A 21,228-nucleotide genomic window follows, 5' to 3' on the forward strand; every position below is an offset into this window, starting at 1 on the left:
TAGGTAATGCAGGTGCTGTGCAGAGACTTCTGGGGAAGGACATGTGTGGTCCTTTGTGGAAAACAAAGGGGAAGGTGGAAGACTATGTGCAGACTGGCACGGAGAAAAGCAGCCCTTTCCCAGGGCAGACCTAACATTTCAGGCTTTTGAAAAGGTCGATGATTCTCTTTGGCTACTCCTGCTGACAAGAGGCATCAACATTAGGGGTAGAAGGCAGAGTTGTTGTCTAGTCCGGAAGAAGGCAGCAGGCAGCAACTGTTCTTGGTGGTGAATGTACGCATATGTGTCCTTGGATACAATCTGAAAGAAATCTTACAAGGCAGGGGCTGAGCAATAAGAAACAAAATATTAGCACAAAAATGGCAGAAGGCAGGATTCAGGGGAGAAAATTAAAAATTGGATAACTTGGCTAGTCCGGCCAGTTCCTATCTCCTACATTCCTGGCTGTCCTGGAGTTCACAGAAAATGTCCCTAGCTACTTCTGACATCTGGCAATGAGGCATGGGAGAGCATAGTAGACTGGTTAGGAATAAGTAGTTAGAAGCTGGGGCTGGATTGGAGTGGTTAAGAGCCCAATGGGAGGCCTTGGTAGATGTCTGGGTTACAGAGTATGTATGGGAGACCCAGCTGCCAAGGCTAACTGTCCTGAGTCTAAGACTCATTTTAAGTTCCTGTCCAGTTAGAAGCAGGTATGAACATTAGATCGGCCACTCATTCGCTATTTGCTTTTGATCTGCTGGCTCTAGTTAGTTTTGAAAGGGCAGGCACAAAGTAACTCCATTTAGGATGTGACATCATCTCCTCTTACTCCTATCCATGGTTCCTCATCACCAGAACTGGCTTTGTCCCAGGGGTCTGCTTGTTGCTGGGATGGCTTGTCCCACTTGGCATGTTTTGCTCCTTGGCCTGGATTGTTGGTATGGCTTGTCCCAGTGTTGGCATTTTTGCTCATTAGCCTGGTGCTGTCCCTGGGCTCTTTTTGTTCAAGACTACTGCTCTACCACTTGAGCCACAATGCTAATTCCAGAATTCTGCTGGTTAACTAGAGGGAAGAGTCTCACAGGGACATCCTCCCGTCCCCCCAGGCTGGCTTTTAACTTCTAATTTTAGATCAAGTGACCCTTTGCTACAAAACCCTTTTTATTTCGAATTGAAGCAACAAGGAAATCAAAAGAAAGTTAAGCAGGGTTTACCTGCAACTTGTCAAGATTTGACCAACAAATACTTGCAAGAGTGATTTTTCTCAGGGTTGGCTAAATGTTACAGGGTCTTGGTTGGCGGACAGGGTCACAGGGAGCAAGAGTGTTTAAGGGGTCTCCTGAGTTTGTGGTTCTGGTCTGGCAGTTCAGGGAATCTATTGTTTAAGTCCCCACTCCATCTACAACTAGGCATTTAGGTACCTATCACTTGGGGGTGGGGAGGTGGAATTTCACATTTACATTAAGATTCTAGACTGGGGACTAGGCTGAAGAATTTTGGGAAGATCTCCCAGGGGAAGGGTAGTCAATGGGCCAGGCCATGGGAACAGTGCTGAGTTATGAGAACAAACCAGATTCCCATCAATCATTATTTGAGTCTGGCTCTTTAGACATCTGTAGATATCTATAAGTTTTCTCTGCCTGTAGAATTACAGTTTGGCCATTTAAGAAATCATTTGTAGCTGAGTGTCAGTGGCTCAAGAGAATGAGATCTGAGGATCACAGTTCAAAGCCAGCCTGGGCTGTTAAATCTCTAAGACTTATTTCCATTTAATCGATAAAAAATCCAGAAATGGAACTGTGGCTTAAGTGGTAGAACACTAGCCGTGAGCTGAAAACACTCAAGGACAGCTCTCAGGCCTTGAGTTCAAGTCTTAGGACTGGCACAAAAAGAAAGAAGGGAAAGGAAAAGGGAAGGGGAAAAGCAAAAAAAAAAAATCTCGCCTTTCTAGAGCAAGAAAAGCATGTATTGGAGGCCAGCTGGGCCACTGAGTGAGCCCTCTATCATTGTGTCTGTCTCTCTGTCTCTCCATCTGTCTCTGTGTCTCTGCCTGTCTGTCTGCCTGTCTGTCTTCCTGTCCATCTGTCTGTCTATCATCTAAGGAGACCTGTGACTTGCTGTTTCCTAGCCTCTAGAATGTTCTGTGGAACCCTGTGTGGATTCAGGCAGAGGCTCTGCTTTGAGTGGACAAGTGCTGATCTTGCCAGACCTTGAGCGGGAGCTGGGAGGTTGCCTAGAGTGTCTTGTGCTGTTTTGAGTCAGCTGTGTGGGGCACAGCAATGAAGACAAACGCAGCTTGTTCTGGCAGTGAAGGGAGCCTTGCATAGGATGTTCGTTTAGTATCAGTGCTTGTGGCACTGGGAGATAATTTTCTTCTTTCTTCTTGGTGCTAGGGATAGAACTCAGTGTCTCCCACATACTAAGCATGTGAGGATGTTTGAACCCCCAGACTCAGACCCTCCCTGAAGGTACTCGTTCCACTCACTGCTGTGGAAGTAACAGCGGTGAATGAAAAAGTACTCAGTTTTGGTGGGTACTGGTGGCTCATGCCTGTAATCCTAGCTACTCATGAGGCTGAGATCTGAGGATCATGGTTCAAAGCTAGCCCAGGCAAGAAAGTCCCCGAGGCTCTGATCTCCAGAAAACCAGAAGTGCAGCTGTGGCTCAGTGGTAGAGCACTAGCCTTGAGCAAAAGAACTCAGGCTCAGGGACAGCATCCAGGCCTTGAGTTAAAGCCCCACAACCAACAACAACAACAAAAAGTCCTCAGTTTCTTTTGGGTAGTAGTACTGAGCACTCCGTCTTCTACCACTCAGCTATACCCATAGCCCAAGCTCAACTTGCTTGTTTTTGTGTTCTTGCTTAAGCCTTTTCTGCTTAAGGATGATGGTGCCCTACTACTTGAGCCACGCCTCTACTTTTTTTCTTTTTGCTGGTTAATTGAAGTTTAAAGTCTCTTGGATTTGTCTGACCAGACTGACTTCAAATTGGGCGTCAGATCTTAGCCTCTTGAGAAGTCAGGACTACAGGCATGAGCCACTGACACTCTACTTTTGGTGTTTTTTTTTTTTCTTTTTGGTCAATTCTGGGGCTTGAACTCAAGGCCTGGGCACTGACCCTGAGCTTCTTTTTGCTCAAGGCTAGCACTCTACTGCTTGAGCCACTCTACTGCTTCTGGCTTTTTCTGTTTATGCAGTACTTGAAGACTTGAACCCAGGGCTTCATCATGCTAGACAGGCATTAAGTCACATTCCCAGCCTTCCCCCCCACCCCCTTTTAAAACTCATTTTCACCTGGCTGCCTGGCAACAGAAAGCAGGGATATAGATTGGACTGAGAGATTTTACCACAGAAGCCTGGAGATTGGTTCTAGGGAGGAAGAGCTGGAGGAAAGAGGGTGGTGGGTTGGCTCTTGGGCTGTGGCTTCTCTACTGCAGTGGCCATAGTTGTTGAGATTGGGTCACCCTTACTGCCTTTTCATAATCCCGAGTTGCTTTCTTATAAATATGAGATGTTAAATATTCCTTCCTTATGTGAAATCGTCTAGTTTTATGATGTAAAATCTAATGGTGAATGGCTGGGAATATGGCCTAGTGGTAAAGTGCTTGCCTCGTATACATGAAGCCCTGGGTTCCATTCCTCAGCACCACATATATAGAAAAAAGCCAGAAGTGGCGCTGTGGCTCACGTGGTAGAGTGCTAGCTTTGAGCAAAACAAAGCCAGGGACAGTGCTCAGGCCCTGAGTCCAAGGCCCAGGACTGGCAACAAAAACAAAACAAACAAAAAATTTAATGGTGAATTTATCTTTGGGGTTATTTTCCCTGCGTTTTTCTTTTTTATTGTTATCATAAAGGTGATGTTCAGGGGGGTTACAGTTAGGTAAGTCGGGGATTGTGTACATTTCTTTTTGGACAACATCGCTGCTTCCCTCACATTTTCCCACATCTCTTGGTTTCTTAGAATTTATTGTATTTGTCACTAGCAGTGAAGGGTGATGATTTAGTTTCTGACCAAAATGCTTCAGTCAAAATCTAGCTCTCCACTAACTTCTTGTTCTATGACCTTCAGTGGCCAGCTTTTCCTTAGCTTCCTCTGCAACAGAGCAGTGACTGGAGTCCCAGTCCCGCGGGGTCTCCTGCCTGTTACCCCAACTACTCCAGAGACTGAGATCTGAGGACCCAGGTGGAAGCCGACCTGGATAGAAAAGTCTGTAAGACTCATATCTCCTGTTAACCAGTAAAAGGCTGGACCAAAAGACAGAAGTAGATGGCGCCTAGACCCTGAGTTTAAGTCCCAGGACCAGGAAATAAAAAATAAAAAAGATTGAAATTGGAAGCCAGCCTGGGCAGAAAAGTTCATGAAACAAAAATAGTTGGAAGTGGTATGGCTGAGTGTTAGAGTTCCAGTCTTACACTAAAATGCCAAATAAGAGCACTAGGTCCTGAACTCAACTGAATCTCCAGTACTGGTACAGAGAGAAAGAGAGAGAGAGAGAGAGAGAGAGAGAGAGAGAGAGAGAAACTACATATCTGTTATCTCTCTATATCTATCCATAGATATATGTATCTCTGGGTCAAGGTTGGCTCAATTTATTTCCTTGGTGATCCTCAACATTGCCTTGGGAGTTCAAAACCACATCTTAGGGTGCCTTCTCTGACATTCTTGTCTAATAGTGTGGGGTTGGGACTGAGGCATTAGTAATTTCTAGAAGCCTCCACGTTATCTAACCTGCTGCTAGCTTTGAGAACTATAGGCTTGTGTGATACAATAGATCTTCTGAGTGATCTGTTGCATACTCCATAGGTTTTACATTCTCCCAGTAATTCAGGGAAAGGATTTGTTATTTTTAGCACATGGAAAAAAAATATAGCAGACCAGAGTGATGTAAAAACTTTGCTTTACCACAGACTTTGCGAGCAGTGGAAGCATGCTGTGACTCTGTTTTGGAGTTGTCTGTCCTGTAATCCAGTGGTGGGGGAGTCAGTCAGGGTGTTGTTGAGTCACAAGACAGGGAGCATTGCCCAAATGGCTCAGTTGTATAACACTGAGAAAATGTGCCTCTGGCTTTTGTTTCCTTCCAAGAATGAGCTTGGATGGAAGTCAGCCCACACAAAGGCTGTCTATATCACCCTGGCTTCTGCTTTTGTAGGGCAGTTTTGTCTTTTTCTGTAGACAGAGCACCTAATCTTGCTCCATTATTTCTTTAAGGTTTTACTACTCATCTTTCTCCTCCTCCTCCTCCTCCTCCTCCTCCTCCTCCTCCTCCTCCTCCTCCTCCTCCCTCCCCCCCCTCCTCCTCCTCCTCCTCCTCCTCCTCCTCCTCCATCCTCCTCCATCCTCCTCCTCCTCCTCCTTTTTGGCTGATAGCCAGAGTTTGAATTCAGGGCCTTGAACTTTTTGGCTTCATTGCTTGGCTGGTGCTCTACCACTTGAGCCATGCCTCTCACTGGAGGGCTGGGTATTTTTGCGAGTTATTTTGGAGATGGAGTCTTGTAGATTTTTTCTGCCTAGGCTGCATTTAAACTGTGATATTCTGAATCTCAGCTTCCTTAGGAGCTAGGATTACAGGTGTGAGTCACTAGCACCAGCTTTATGTTTTGATTTTTTGAGACAGAGGTTGACTACGCTCCTCAAGTTGGCCTGGAACCCTTAATGCTGTTACTTTAGTACTGGGATTACAGGTGGGCACCACTGTGTCAGGTCGAAAATCTTGACATAACCAAGAAAAATTGAATAATCACTAAATTGTGTGTGTGTGTGTGTGTGTGTGTGTGTGTGTGTGTGTACTGAAACTTGAACTCAAGACCTTATGTTCACTCATCTTTCTTGCTCATGGTTAGCGCTCTAGTACTTGAGCCATGCCTCCAGTCTTACAGTTTGCTGGTTACTTGGAAATGGAGTCTCAGACTTTTCTGCCTGGGCTGGCTTTGAATCTTGATCCTCCAGATCTCTCAGGTATGAGCCACTGGCATGTAGTCTCCTGAATCGCTTAAGAAAGCAGTAGAGAATAAGAAGGTGGTATCTTAAAAACCATGAAGAGAATATTGAAATAATTGAATATAATAAATATAAATGTAACATATAATAAATATAAATAACTGAAATAACAAATGTTAGGAAATAGTCATGAGGGTATTAGAATAAAGAAAGAGCAGGAAACGACCTCAACAGACCAGATCAACTTTACTAGAGAGCTGGAGAAGAACTCCACGGGGTTCTGAGGAGAGTTAGGAGACAAAAGGCATGGCTCAATGGTGGCCAGGGGTAGAAGGGCTTAAGTAAGGTCTTGGTTAGGGGGCAGAGTCTCCTGAGTTTATGGTGCAGGTCTGGCAGGTCAGGGACTCTATTTAAGTCCCCTGCCCTGTCTGCCTCTATGAATTCAGGCACCCATCACCTGGGGGTGGGGATGGGGTGGACTTCCACATTTAGATTAAGACTCTGGGCCAGTGAATTTCAGAATTTTGGGAAGATCCCCAGGGGGAAGGGTAGTGAGTGGGGCAAACCATGGCAGCCATACTGACTCATGAGAACAAAGCAGAAGTCCACACTTCATACTTGCATGGTGGCCTTGAAACTGTTCTGGATTATAACTAATGGCTTCCTAGTTAACTTAATGGCCATTTTTCCACTCTTAGCTTCCTTAAGTGCTGAATTATCAACGTCTTCTTTGAAATTCCTGCAAATTTGGTTTCTGTATTATGATTTTCTCTTTATTCTCCTCTCATTCCTCCAACCTCTTTAGATTTTTCCAACTAGATTTTTTCTTTCCAGCCTATGAAGTAATATTTATCTCCATGATCTGTGTCCTTAACTCCAGGTTTGGTCTCTTTGCTACCTCTCCTGAACCTTCTTCTTGTTCCAGGATAGTTAAGAGTTAACTGTGAGCTTCCCCCGCGCCCCCCCCCCCCCATCTCTGCATTGGGGTCCTGTTTATCTGGATGTCCTTTCATTTTGTGCCAGTCCTAGGGCCTGAACTCAGGGCCTGGCCTTTTTTGCTCAGAGATACAGCTCTGCCACTTGAATCACAGGTCTACTTGAGGCATTTTGCTGGCTAAATGGAGGTGGAAGTCTCGTGGAATTTCTTATCCAAGTAGGCTTCAAACCCTGATCCTTAGATCTCAGCCTCCTGAGTAGCTAGGGTTACAGGTGTGAGCCACCAATGTTTGGCTTTCCCACACTAGTGTATGTACATGACGAAGTCCCTTGGTACAAGTAACATACAATAAAACATGCAAAAAGAATTGACAGGAGAGTAAATCAGGCCTGTTAGGTTTGGACACCAGTGGAAGGGGGAGGGTAAATGCGGAGGGTGAATGTGGTCCGACTACCTTATATGCATATAAGCAAATAGAACAGTTCCTGTTCACATTGTCTTAAGAAGTGAGGGGGAGGGAATACCGGAGGGGGAAGAAAGGGGAAGGTTGGTGGGATGCACTCTATGCTTGCAAGGAAATGTCATAACGAAACCATCACACACAGCAAATGTATGCCAATAAAAATCTTTGAATAAAGTACACTCAGACTTGACAGTGTTTGGAAATTACCATTATAGATTTTTATATAGAAAAACTAACATGAGAGATCATAGACATAGGGAAAAACAGGATTTGGAGAGGAGAATTAATTAAAAGGATGTTTGCCCACACAAAATGCTCACTAACCTCAAATCCAAACCATGGACTATGAGAGACGAAGTTGGTGAGAGTTAAGATGGATGTCTCTGCGTACTTAGTGCATGATTCATGGTATGACCCAGCTGCATGCTGAGTTATTTATGTGGGCAGAGTATCACAGAACTGGATCTCCCCATGCCTCCTTCTTCCTTCTCCCTCACAGGCACACACACTGAAACTCTTTAGGTAATCATCTTATGTCTTTATTCTTTTGTTTTTGTCCTGATGCCAGTACTGGGGCTTGAACTCAGGGCCTCTTGCTCTTGCTTAGCTTTTTCTGTTCAGTGCTGCTCTACCCCTTGAGCCACACCTCCACTTCTGGCTTTTCACTGATTATTTGGAGGTAAAAGAATCTCACAGACCTTTCCCAGGCTGGCTTCGAACCAGCATCCTCAGATCTCAGTCTCCTGAGTAACTAGGATTACAGGTGCCAACCACTGGTGCCTGGCCCATTTGCAGTTTTTGAAAGAATCTTACCATTGGCTATTGAGTAACTTTTAAATTTCTAATTTATCAATATAGTTTCCAATATTCACAAACATTTTCATTTAGCCACTTTGTGGATTCTCTTCCCACACCTAGCTTTCTTATTCCTGTCGTTCTTCCTTCATAATGTTTCTTCCGATCAGCCCCCCTGCCCCTCCCCTACCACTGCTGTAAACAATTCACGGGGAGGTTCAGTAATCCTGTGCACTGGAAAGGCTTGGGACAATTGATGCAAGTCTGCATGCCCTCAGAGAAGGGAAAGACAGAGCAATGGAGCCACTACTGCCAGTGCTCTGGGCGCAGCATTCTGTGCTCCCCAGCTAGCTGTGCTGAGAGGAGCAGAGTGGGTCGTGCTTGTTCTTGGTTACTTATTGTACGGTGTTGACACTCTACACATCGCATCTGGGCTAGGGGGTTTATTTATTTAACTTATTATTTTGTGTGTGTTGATGTGTATTGGGTTTGAACTCAAGGCTTCACACTCTTGCTTGGCTTTTCCACTCAACGTTGACACTCTACTACTTGAGCCACACCTTCTGCTTCTGGCTTTTTAATTGGAGATAAGAATCTCAGGGATTTGTCTGCCCAGGCTGGCTCTGAACCTTGATCCTCAGAGCTCAGCCTCCTTGAGTTGCTAGGATTACAGCTATGAGCCGCCAGTGCTCTATAGCCAAATAATTTAAGCCACTGGTTAGAATGTTCCTGTAGAGGCATTATCGTATAGTTTACTTATTGACTCATGGATGTACTTATTGTGAAGAGTGTTAACAGTTACTTCACTTCTTCACTACATTTGACAGTGGATGTCAGGGACAGAACACATGGAAGCTGAGCTGTTTTAATACCCATTTGCTCTGTGTATGCTTAGGCTTTCTGGCAAATGGTTTTTACCATATTCCTGAATTCATTGTTAGATTAATTGCCTCTATTCTTACTTTTCATGAATACTGGATAAAAAAATATTTTTGAGGGGAGTACTAAAATATTTTTGAGGGGAGTACTGATCACCAATGTTTGAACCCAGCACCTTGTGCTTGCTAGACAAGTGCTCTGCCATTTGAGCCACGCCCCTAGTCCGTTATGCTTTAGTCATTTTTCATGTCGAGTCTCACATTTATATGAGGGCTGGCTTGTACCCCGATCCTCCTACTTGTTCTCTCCCATAGCTGAGGTGACGAGTGCTCATCACCACATCAGCTTTTCTTGTTGAGGCTGGGCTTTGCTAACTGCTTGCCCAGGTTAATCTTGCCTCCTTAGTAACTGGGATTATAGGCATGAGGCACCACGCTGGGCCTGGCTAATGGTTTTATAATAATACAGTGCTTTCCAGCTTTGTTCATGTGTGTAATAGACAGGAATGGTATTTATGAGGGACACTGGAGTAAATGGCTTGAGAGCCTAGTGGCTCAAAGGCGAGGGGGAGCATGTTAACCTGTACCCTCCTTCAGGGTGAGTCCTGTGCACACACTGGGAAATGGGGGTGCTGTGTTGTAGCTGTCCCGCAGTCCAGATTTCTGTATCTTCTTCTGAGGACATTAATAATTTCAGTGATCATCAGGGTTCTGTTTTTACGCTACAAAATGGCAGTGTCCCCTTCCCAAGAAACCTGAGTGCAGAATGGGAGAAGAGGAATAAACTGGAGGGGCCTTGGCTGGGTGGGTGACTTAGCCTCTCTCTGCCCCTTCTGCAACAGGCTTCACTGCAGAACTTGAGGCCATTGGAGTTCTGAAGGGAAGAGATGTTGGTCTTTGCACATTTCTGAAGCGCTTCTGGTTCTGTCTGAGCTGGTGTGCTTCTAAGTGCTCAACCTCCGAGGGCTTCGTTCTCCATCTCCCGTCCATGCATCACTGTCTCCTAGCTTACAACAACCAGATGCTCTTATGTAGGTCAGCTCCATAGCACTTTCGGAATACTTAAATGTAGCCAGGCACTGGTGGCTGTATCTTAGCTACTCAGGAGGCTGAGATTGGAGGATCATACTTTCAAGGCAGCCCAGGCAGAAAAGTCCATGAGACTCTAATCTCCAATTAACCACCAAAAAGCCAGAAGGGGAAGATTATCTGAAGTGACAGAATGCCAGCCTTGAGCAAAAAAGTGCATGCACATACACACATATTAAACAGGACATCTCATGTATGTTAGTTCTTTTTTTTAAAACCAGTCCTAGGGCTTGAACTCATGGCCTAGGCGCTGTCTCTGAGCTTCTTTTGCTCAAGGCTAGCACTCTACCACTTATGTCACAGCACCACTTCCAGCTTTTTCTGTATGTGGTGCTGAGGAATCAAACCCAGGGCTTCATGCATGCTTGGCAAGGACCCTACCACTAAGCCACATTGCCAGCCCCGTCATATATGTTAGTTCTAAGAACAAAAGATAAATGCCAATGAGGCTGAGTCCCAGAGGTTCACATTTTTTTTTTTTTTTTTGGCCAGTCCTGGGCCTTGGACTCAGGGCCTGAGCACTGTCCCTGGCTTCTTCCCGGTCAAGGCTAGCACTCTGCCACTTGAGCCACAGCGCCGCTTCTGGCCGTTTTCTGTATATGTGGTGCTGGGGAATCGAACCTAGGGCCTCGTGTATCCGAGGCAGGCACTCTTGCCTGGCTATATCCCCAGCCCCAGAGGTTCACATTTTGAAGCCAGCCTGAGCAGAAACATCGGAGAGACTTCATCTCCCAATGAACTAGCAAAAAGCCAGTCTGGAGAGACGTGGTTCATGTGGTCGTGTGCCAGCTGAGCAAGCAAGCCAAGCAACTGTGAAGCCCTGAGTTCAAATCCGGGTCCAGGCCCAGACAAAATGTGAATACAACTTGTTGCTATGTGGAAAGTGTCTAACTCTCCAGACCACTGTGAGTTCTTTGTAAGAACATGCGCATGGAGTTGGTGGTGTTATTCTCACCTCGCGATCCCCTTTCCTCTTCCTTCCTCCTGCAGAGTAACCTGATCCACTACCTGGGGCTGAGCCATCATCTGATTGCACTGAATTTCATCATCATTTCTTTCGGCAAGAAAAGCGCACTGTCGTCTCCCCAGGTGAAGGTGGAGGACACCTTCTTTGATGGCGTGGAGGTCCGGGTGTTTGAAGGGGCGTCCAAGCCGGAGGAGCCGCTGAGACGGAGTGTTGTCTACATTCACGGAGGAGGCTGGGCCTTGGCCAGTGCGAGTAAGGCATCCCTCCACCTTGACATTGTTTCATCTGAGGTTGGCATTGGGTAGATCGAATGTGGGAGCAGGAGACAGCTCACTTGGTGCTCAGCGAGTGTCCATTTATCTCGATTGTCCAGGGCACCAATGATAACACCGCTTTACCAATCTTTAAAGGGCCCTCATTTTTTTATTTATGTATTTATGTACATACTTATGTATTTAGTGCTGGTCCTGAAGGGCTTAAACTCAGGACCCTGGGGCACTGTCCCTGACCTTTTTGCTGTAGGCACACGCTCGATGATTTGAGCCACAGCTCTCCTTTTTTAAACTGCTGGTTTACTGGATGTAAGAATCTCATGGATTTTCCTGCCTAGGCCGGCTTTGAACCTTGATCCTCAGATCTCAGCCTCCTGAGTAGCTAGGATTATAGGTGTGAGCCACCTGCATCCAACCTGGTTTCTTTCTTTTTTTTTTTTTTTTGGCCAGTCCTGGGCCTTGGACTCAGGGCCTGAGCACTGTCCCTGGCTTCCTTTTGCTCAAGGCTAGCACTCTGCCACTTGAGCCACAGTGCCACTTCTGGCCGTTTTCTGTATATGTGGTGCTGGGGAATCGAACCCAGGGCCTCATGTATACGAGGCAAGCTCTCTTGCCACTAGGCCATATCCCCAGCCCCCTGGTTTGTTTCTTAATACAGACTTTTAAAAGCATTTCTTGTGATCCAAATTATAGCCTTCTTTGCAAAATATCCATAAGAGTCTTTTTCTCCCATGCAAAGTCAAGTTTCACTGAGCAAGTGGGAATTATCTTCACTTCTCTTGTCATGACATCTTTCTATGCACTACCACACCTTAGCAACATTCCATCAGCTTAGGACACCAACAATTTAAATGTACAAGTAGGAAAATATGCAAATATTAAAAAGAGACACTCTTCTACTTAGGAGGCTGAGATCTGTGGATCATGGTTTAAAGCCAGCCCAGGCAAGAAAGTCCTTGAGACTCTTCTCTCCAATAAACTACTCGGAAAAAGCTGGCAGTGGTGCTGTGGCTCAAGTGATAGAGCACTAGCCTTGAACAGAAGAAACTCAGAAACAGTGCTCAGGCCAGAGTTCAAGTCCCAGGATTGGCAAAAAATAAAAATACAAAGAGACATTCTTGCCAGGTTCAAGGCTATTTTCTTTGGAGCTGAATACTTTTCCTGCATAGAATGCGGTTAGAATGGCAGGTCACCAAACAAAGCACCCAGCAGGGCAAAAAAAGCCAAAAACAGTTTTGTATCCATTTTTTTGACAGTATTGGGGTTTGAACTTAGAGCCTTCAAATTGTTCTATCCTGCTGACCTTCGTGACCCTCCTGGGAAATGCTAAGACTTCCGAAACTTCAGTGTTTGTGTTGATTTGCAGAGACTTCCAGGTTCTTCCAGCTGATCACTTGCTTAATCATAGCCAATGGGATGTTCAGATGTTCGGATCCTCAGGAGGAAATGGTTTTATTTTTAGTGATTGTTTTGGAAGTGCTATAAAATAGGAATTAATTCTGTGCCTTTTGTATATATATATACCCATTATGAAATAAGTATTTGGTTAGTTAAGAACCTATTCAAAAGTAAGCCAGGGGCTGGTGGCACACGCCTGTCATCTTGGCTACTCAGGAGGCTGAGACCTGAGGATCACAGTTCCAAGCCAGTTTAGTAGAAAAGTCTGTGAGACTCTTATCTCCAATTAACCATCAAAAAGCCAGAAGTGGAGTTGTAGCTTAAGTGTTAGAGTGCCAGTCTTGAATGAAAAAGCCAAGTGAGAGCTTGAGGCCCTGAGTTCAAGCTCCAGTACTGGCACTCACAAAAAAAAAAAAACCCAAACATATCGAAAGGTAACAAAACATGGTTTTCCTGTTAGTCATAAGACAGAAACCACATGTGATGTTCACAGTTGCACAGGTATTTATTTCAGTGAGATAATCCTCACTTAGCAGACCTGAAGAAGGGGTGATATTAAGTGAGCAGTTTTATAGCAGTTACTCTCCTGTCTCTTTCAGAAATCAAGTATTACGATGAGCTGTGCATGACAATGGCTGAAGACCTGAATGCTGTCATTGTCTCCATTGAGTAAGTCACTGATGCGAGTCACACAAGTTTTGATACCGAAGGCATTCTGGGTAACAGTGTAGTGATTCTAGTTTACAGGGGTTAGAGTGCAAGACGTTCCATTTGTCCAGAAGTTACATAGCATCATCAGAAAAAAGACTTCCAGTACAACCTAAGAAGAAATACACTTATTTATGTTTGCATATTTATTCATTTCCTTTCTTTTTTTTTTTTTTGAGAAAGGGTCTCATTCTGTGTAGCCCAGCCTGGTCTTGAACTTGAGGTCCTCCTGCCTCAGCCTCCTGAGCGCTGGGATTGCAGACACGTGCCATTTGTATCTGTGTGCATGTGTATGTGCATGTATGTTCCTGTGCCTATGTGTATGTGTGTGTGAGCGAGCACATGCGCGTGTGTGTGTATATGTGTGTGTATGTATGAGTGCGCACACAGCAGTAGTGAGGCTTGAACTCAGGGCTTCATAATCAAGCTTAGTGTTCTACCATTTGAACCATGCCTCCACCTCTGGATTTCTGCTGGTTAGTTGGAGATAATGATCTCTCATATTTGTCCTCAATGGCTGGCTTTGAACCCTGATCCTCACATATCAGCTTCCTGAGTATCTAAGATTATAGGTGGCACCCATCAGTGCTTTTGAAAATTATTATTATTATTTGATCATTACCATCATTCTGAAGACCAAACACATGGCCTTATGCATACCAGGAAATCATTCTACCCTTGGGCCTACTTTCATTTTGTTTTGTTTTGTTTTTGGGCTTGACTTATATAACTGCAATCCCTCTGTACCTCGCCTTTATAATAACAATCAAATCAAATCAAATCAAGCCTGGGGCTTGAACTCAGGCCCTGGGCACTGAGCTTTTTTGCTCAAAGCTATAGCTCTACCATTTTGAGCCATAGCGCCACTTCTGGTTTTCTGGTGATTAATTGGAGATAAGAGTCTTGGACTTTTCTGCCAGTGTGGCTTCTAGCTGCAATCCTCAGATCTCAGCCTTCTGATTCTCTATGATTATAGGTGAGAGCCACTGGCACCTGACTAGAAGATTTTATTTATTTCAAGAGAACTAAAACTACAAGGGACTGCTGTAACCCCATTTTATAATATAACATCCAGACATTTACCAATGGGCGCTGTCACGGGGGATAGAGCATGTAGCATATGATGTCCTGTCCCTCACACAGTCCCTTAAGTCATGTGCAAACTGGGGCCAGAAATCCTTCCTGGATGCTTAGAATCAAAACAAGTAATCATCTTTTTGGGGACCCAGCACCTACCTCATTCAAGGTTCAAATGTGCATGCCAAGTACAGACTGAGTTGGGAGAATGACTTCAGAGAGATGCCCTGGGGATCAGCAGAGCCAGTGGGCTCTGAAAGGACTCAGATATTCTAGAACACCAGACAAATTTGCATGACCAGTAGGGGAGCCCATGGAATGACAGCCAGCCTCCGCACCTACTGCCCAGTGTGAGTTTGTAATTCCTAGCGCTTGTCAGACCAGACACAGACAGCATTATGAACTATGCTCCAGTTGCAACACAGCCAACATCAGATGACTGTGTTTTCTCTCTCGGAAAGAATGTTGGGAGATCTAGTATGGCAGCATATTTCCTCTTTGTATTTTCTCTCTCACTTTGCTTCTATTCCATGAAAAGGTAATAGACACACATACATACACTCACATGAAAAGATACATGCATGGTACTCGGCTTTGAACTCTGGGTCCCAAAGTTGCTAGAGAGGTGCTCCGCCACTGTACCATGCCTCCACTTTTTGTGTGCTGGTTATGTTTTAAAATTTGATTGTTATTATAAAGGTGAGGTACAGAGGGATTGTAGTTATATAAGTCAAGTAAAGAATACATTCCTTTTTGGTCAATGTCATTCCTTCCCTCACTCTGTGCTGGTTTGTTTGGGGGGGGGTGTGTGTGTATGTGTGTGTGTGTGTATGTGTGTGTGTGTGTGACAGAGAGAGAGAGAGAGAGAGAGAGAGAGAGAGAGAGAGAGAGAGAGAGAGAGAGAGAGAGAGAGAGATGGGGCTTAAACTCAGGGCCCAGGCACTGTCCCTGAGCTCTTTTGCTCAAGGCTAGCTCTCTACCACTTGAGCTACAGCATCACTTCCAGCTTTTTCTGTGATTAATTAGAGATATGAGTCTCATGGATTTTCTTGCCCTGGCTGGCTTTGAACTGCAACCCTCAGATCTCAAGCTCCAGAGTAGCTAGGATTATAGGCATGAGCCATAGCACCCGGCTGGGCTGGTTACTTTTGAGATCGGGTCTGACTTCCTGTCCAAGCACACACATGGACTGCAATCCTTCCATTTTCGGACGGTTGGGTGACAGGCACGGGCCCCCACACCCAATTTCTTCCCAGTGGGATCGAGTTTTGGGCACTTTTCTGCTTATCATCCTCACACTGTCAGCCTCCTATAATCTGGGATGACAGTGTATATGCTACTACTCTCATCTACTGGTTGAGAAAGGTCTTGCACGTATACCTGGGCTGGCTTTGAACCTCCATCCTCCCAGTCTCAGCTTTCAAGGAAACTACAGTTACAGGTGTGAGCCTCAGGTAGTCCATGGATGTTGATTGCATGCCTTGTCCATGCCACTTACTATGTTAAATGCTTGTGACACAACACAGCAAGACTTGATTCCTGTTCTCACAATAATCTAGATGAGAAAGGAAGCCTTGAACAGATAATATTAAAGGTGGTGAATGCTGCGCACAGAAGGTGAGCAGTATTGGAGACATGTGTGGGTGAGTTGTATATACCCAGTGTGAAGGGTCAGGAAGGACATCTTAAACAATGGCCCCTTCTCCAAGGATGGGCAGAGCAAGGTAGACAAGAACACTGCTCATGGAGGTCCTGTGATATGACAACAGGGATTGGGAGGGAGGAGAGAGGCAGTTTAGGGAGTAGCACAGGAGAGCAGGCATATGCTGGTGACTGAGGAAAGCAGTAACAAGAGTGGGCAATGCTGGGTGTGTTCAGAAGCTTGGTGAACCCTGATCCTCTTAGAATTCTACCTCTGTAATAAACACTATGTGTGCGTGTGTGTGTACACACTTGTGTGCGACTCGTCCTAGGGCCTGAACTCAGGGCCTGACTGCTGTCCCCGAGTGCAGGGCTAGCGCTCTACACTCTATACCACTTGACCCACAGCTCCACTTGTGGCTTTTTGGAGGTTAATTGGAGATATGAGTCTTACAGACTTTCCTGTCCAGGCTGGCTTGGAACTGCGATCCTCAGATCTCAGCTTCCTGAGTAGCTAGGATTATAGGCCTGAGCCACCAGTACCTAACAATACTGTGCTATTTTTTGTATTGATTGTACAATATGAGTTTGGTGAATAAGTGATGTTGTTCATATAAGTCCATCTAAGTTACATGGATGTATCCTCATGTATGTAGTCTAGGAAAGTCTTACTTATATTCACCAGATTATTTTATACTCATAAGCTTCAGCATGAGATATAAATGGTGCCTTCTTCCTCCCCCAGTTTGTTTAATGAGGCACAACATTAGAACCATAAGATAAAAAGAAAAAGGAGGATTTAGTATCTTTCTATAAAAGATAAAGTGCCATTTCTCCGCCTTTTGGCTAAGGCCAAATGAAAAAGATAAAGTGCAAATAATAAAGTATAGGTATGTTGGATATTACTAAATTCTACAAAGGATTTACCTTGCTTTTCATTTTTTTGGCTTGTATTCGATAATAATTTAATTGTTCTGCCACGTTTACAAATCTCTATTGTGTGGAGGTGCCTTAGACTTATCTATACCCACCACTGTCAATTATGGCTGGACATTGAAGGGAGTAAAGTATTATGAGCTCTAAAACGTTATGTTGCTAATGTAGGTCCACCAGATGTGAGAGTACTGGTGTTCAGTTGCTCCTTACTGAGGAGACTAAGCTGTGAGAGTCTGGTGCCTCTCTTTTTCCAGCCAGCAGATCACATGCACACCGCTCCCTAAGGACTGGCAGGCAGAAGACACTGGCAAACACAGAGTGATGGCGACTTAGCTGTCACCTCCCACGTCAGACAGGGGAGAGTCTTCACTCCTCACTCCTATTCACAGAGCCACGACAGGCAGCTCAGAGACAGAGCACTGCTTCAGCAGACTCGAGGCCCTGGGTTCTAGCCCCAGCACTAGAAAGAAGGGGAGGAAAGAAGGAAGGGAAGAGAGGGAAGTAGGGAGGCAGGAAGAGACAGAGGGAGGGAGGGAGGGAGGGAGGGAGGGAGGGAGGGAGGGAGGGAGGAAAGGAGGGAGGGAGGGAGGGAGGGAGGGAGGAATCAAGGATTTGCTGAAAACATACCTCTTATTCAATCATGCCAATCCAAATAGCATCACAAATAATTTACTACTACAGAGAGAATAACTGTATAACTTTAAAAGATCAGTTCTTTGCTTTGCTTCTTTTAACTAAAAAGCCACTCCTTTTATACATAGTTACCATTTTCTTGGCCCTGATCTCTACTAAAGTTCAAGAACAAACAAGGCTTGACACTGGAGGGGGTGGGGGTGGGGCACGCAGCCTTCCACAGAGCCTGAGCTGTAGCTAGGTGCCACAACACTCATGACTGAAAACCATGCCCAGCGCCTGGAGCCTGCCCCTCTCCCACCTGGGCCTACACAGCTATCTTTAGTTTCTGGATCCACACCAGAGAGAGGAGGTTAGAAGGACATGGCACAAAGCCCGCTCCCTGACCCCTGCAGCAGTGCTTGGCTCCCTCTTCGCCCTTGATGTTAAGGCCAAGATTTACCTCTGATGGGTAGAGGTGGTTTACATAAACCCAGGGCCGGGAGCCCATTGTACCCAAGGCCTCTTCCAGGTTAGGCAAGTGCTCTTACCTGAGCCACACACCTAGTCCCTTGAACTCTGAAGCCAGAGCCATTATCAGAAGCTTCACATTGTTTAAATATAGCCTGATGCTAGCCTCACTCCCTTCCTAAGGACTCGGGCCAGGTGGCTTCTCCTTTTCTGTCCATTCTTTTAAATGTTCTTATTCAATCAGCCAACGCCTGTGCTGACTGTCAGTCTCTGTGGCTGAGTCATTGGCGCTCAGAGCATCTCAAGGGACCAATGCTAAGCATAGAAACAAGGAAGTCCCTCCCTCAGCTAGATGACATTTGCAGAATGAGAACAAAAGCAGTCAATTCTGGTTCTTTCCCAGTCATGCAGGCTTGTTGTTCAGGCTTGGTGGACAGGAAGTTTGTGAGAGGACCAAATATTGTTCCTCTGGGACCGTCTTTTTCAAATAAAAAATACAATGTGCCTGTAACTTATCTATCTATCTGTCTATCTATTTTTGGTACTGATACTGGGGCTTGAACTCAGGATCTGATATTGTCCCTTGGCTTTTTCATTCAAGGCTAGTGCTCTACCACTAGAGTCACAGTTCCATGTCTGGCTTCTTGCTGGTTAATGGGAGATAAGAATCTCTTGGGTTGTCTGTGCAGTCTGGCTTTGAATTGAACCTTGATTCTCAGATCTCAGCCTCCTGAATAGCTAGGATTACAGGCTTGTCAGCCCACGGGTGTTTTCTGGGGTGTGAGTCAAACACCTGTGTAGAACATTTGGTATTGGGAGAAACAGGATGAGCTCTTCAGAGAGCCCGTTTCCCTAAGTGACTAACCCTGTCACACAGACAGTACCCACTGGAGTTCGTGCATTATTTGGTGGCATGTGGAATGAGAGAGGGGGTCTTCACTTGCATTGCACTGCACAAACTGACACTGTGTGCACTGCACAGACATGCACAGGTGTATGTGTGTTAGGTGCTTTAATTTGAGGTCTTTAATTTTTAAATAGAATTGTTAGCATCTTCTTGCAGCACTGTGCACACACACAGTTTGTGAACACAGCAGCAAAGGGCAAGTACGCTGGTGTGCTTTCATTGGCTAGCTCAGCCAGGAATTTCCTCATACAAACACAAAATCTGATTATTCTTCTATATGAATTTTAGCTACTTTGAAGGGTCGTGTTATACCATGGGACCTATAAAATGGGTAGCTCTAGTATTTTCTTCAGTTGACAGTGTTCCTTCTTTCTGAGTAAAATAAAATAGTACTTCCAACTTGAACAACCATAAGTTGGGGGTTAGAACTTGGATTTTAATAGTGCCAGGAGGACTGTAACATTATGATGTTTGGTTTTTATTTTGGTTGTAGTGAATTTTGGACTCAGAGTCTCACACTTTCTAGGCAGGCAGTCTACCACTTGAGCCACACTCTAGCTCTGTTTATTTGTTTGCAGGTTCACCATGTTACCTGAGGCAATTATTAATTGACAAGTTGCTCTTACTTGTTTATTTGTTTAAGTGGTACTGGGGTTTGAATGTGAGGCCTTGTGCTTGCTAACCAGGCCCTCTCCTCCTTGAGCCACACCCGCAGGCCAACAGACTGTTAGATTGCCAGTTTTCCTTGATCCAAAGACATGGAAATGGCCTCTGAAATAGGACTGCAAAACTTAAGTGAATTCATGTATGAAGCCTCTTAGGACCATCTTCCAAATGCTTAGGCAACTGGAAAAGCTGTTTACTAGAATACATGGGATTTTAAAAGAAGCAAAATAGCCTTTGTTTTTGCAACTTGAGACTTGGAAGGCATCTGTTTTTCTTAAAATAAGAACTTAGTTTGGTAATACTGAAGTCCTCTAGGACTGGGGGTAAATAAAATCTTGTGAAATGTCGCCACCTAGTGGAATAAAGTATGTACTCCACTCCCTGACTATTAAGGAATAGCATAGTGAACAGCAGCCTCAAGAGCCAGTGGAAACCAACCAGAGAAAACTCATTTGGATGATCAATAGATGGAAAACTAAGATATAAAATACAAAACATATTTTATATTCCATATGACAGTAACTAAGGGAATTTATTTTTATTAGTGTATATTAATTGTACATGTGGGTAATATACTTTGATCTTATCTCTTATGAGGGACATTTTTAAATTTCTAATTTCAAATGTAGTTATTCCACAATGAGCAGTTCTACATTCCCTACTTATCCAAATATTTCAAAAATATTCATCCAATTGACTATCTACACTGAAGATGAAAATCTTTAATTACCTGTCTATATATCTTCAGGGCACCAAGGGGCCCCCACCTGTAATGCCAGCTACTCAGGAAGCTGAGGTCTGAGGACTGCAGTTCAAAGCCAGCCTGGGCAGGAAAGTCTGTGAGACTCTTATGTTTAGTTAACTAGCAAAAGCCTGAAGTGGAGCTGTGGTAGAAGTGGTTCCAGCCTTGAGGGCAAAAGCTAAGTGCTATACAGAGCCAGGCCTTGAGTTCAAGCCCTAGTACTTCCCCACTTTGTCCACTGATTTCCCCTATTCACAGGCTACACCACACACACACACACACACACACACACACACACACACACACACACACACTATAGGCATTTTAGGTGGGAAAAATAAATGACCTTTTATAGAGTACTTAGAAAACATGAAGCTAATTAATTATGAGATGGACATCAAAAGACTAGAGTCTGAAATGACTGTTTGGGAATTTTAATTAGATACATTGTTAGTTTTCTTTTTGTGTTGTATATTTGACTTAATTTACAAATTAAGTAGCTTTTCTGTGCCTCAGTTTCTTCATTTACAAGGTAAGGCTACGTGTATACTCAAAATAGATGTATGAGAGCCACTCGCTGGTGCTCACTCCTGTCATCCTAGCTACTTAGAAGGCTGGGAGCTGGAGATTACACTTCAAAGCCAGCCCAGGCAGAAAAGTGTGCAAGACTCTATCTCCATGGATTTGTGAAAACTGAAGTTGGAGGCCTGGACCAATTGGTAGAGCAACAGCTATGAGGACAAAAGCCAAGCC

General features: G+C 44.8%; 1 protein-coding gene across 1 annotated transcript in view; it reads left to right on the plus strand.

The window, feature by feature from the left end:
• Positions 1 to 21,228, plus strand: part of Nceh1 (neutral cholesterol ester hydrolase 1) — a 45,477-nt gene that overhangs the window by 19,975 nt on the left and 4,274 nt on the right. Inside the window, exons 2-3 of the mRNA XM_048347112.1 lie at positions 11,069 to 11,297; positions 13,315 to 13,384. Of these exons, the coding sequence (XP_048203069.1) occupies positions 11,069 to 11,297; positions 13,315 to 13,384 (299 nt within the window). The remainder of the gene's footprint in view (positions 1 to 11,068; positions 11,298 to 13,314; positions 13,385 to 21,228) is intronic.

Source organism: Perognathus longimembris, chromosome 5 (assembly GCF_023159225.1).
Source record: "Perognathus longimembris pacificus isolate PPM17 chromosome 5, ASM2315922v1, whole genome shotgun sequence".
Taxonomy (NCBI): Eukaryota; Metazoa; Chordata; class Mammalia; order Rodentia; family Heteromyidae; genus Perognathus; species Perognathus longimembris.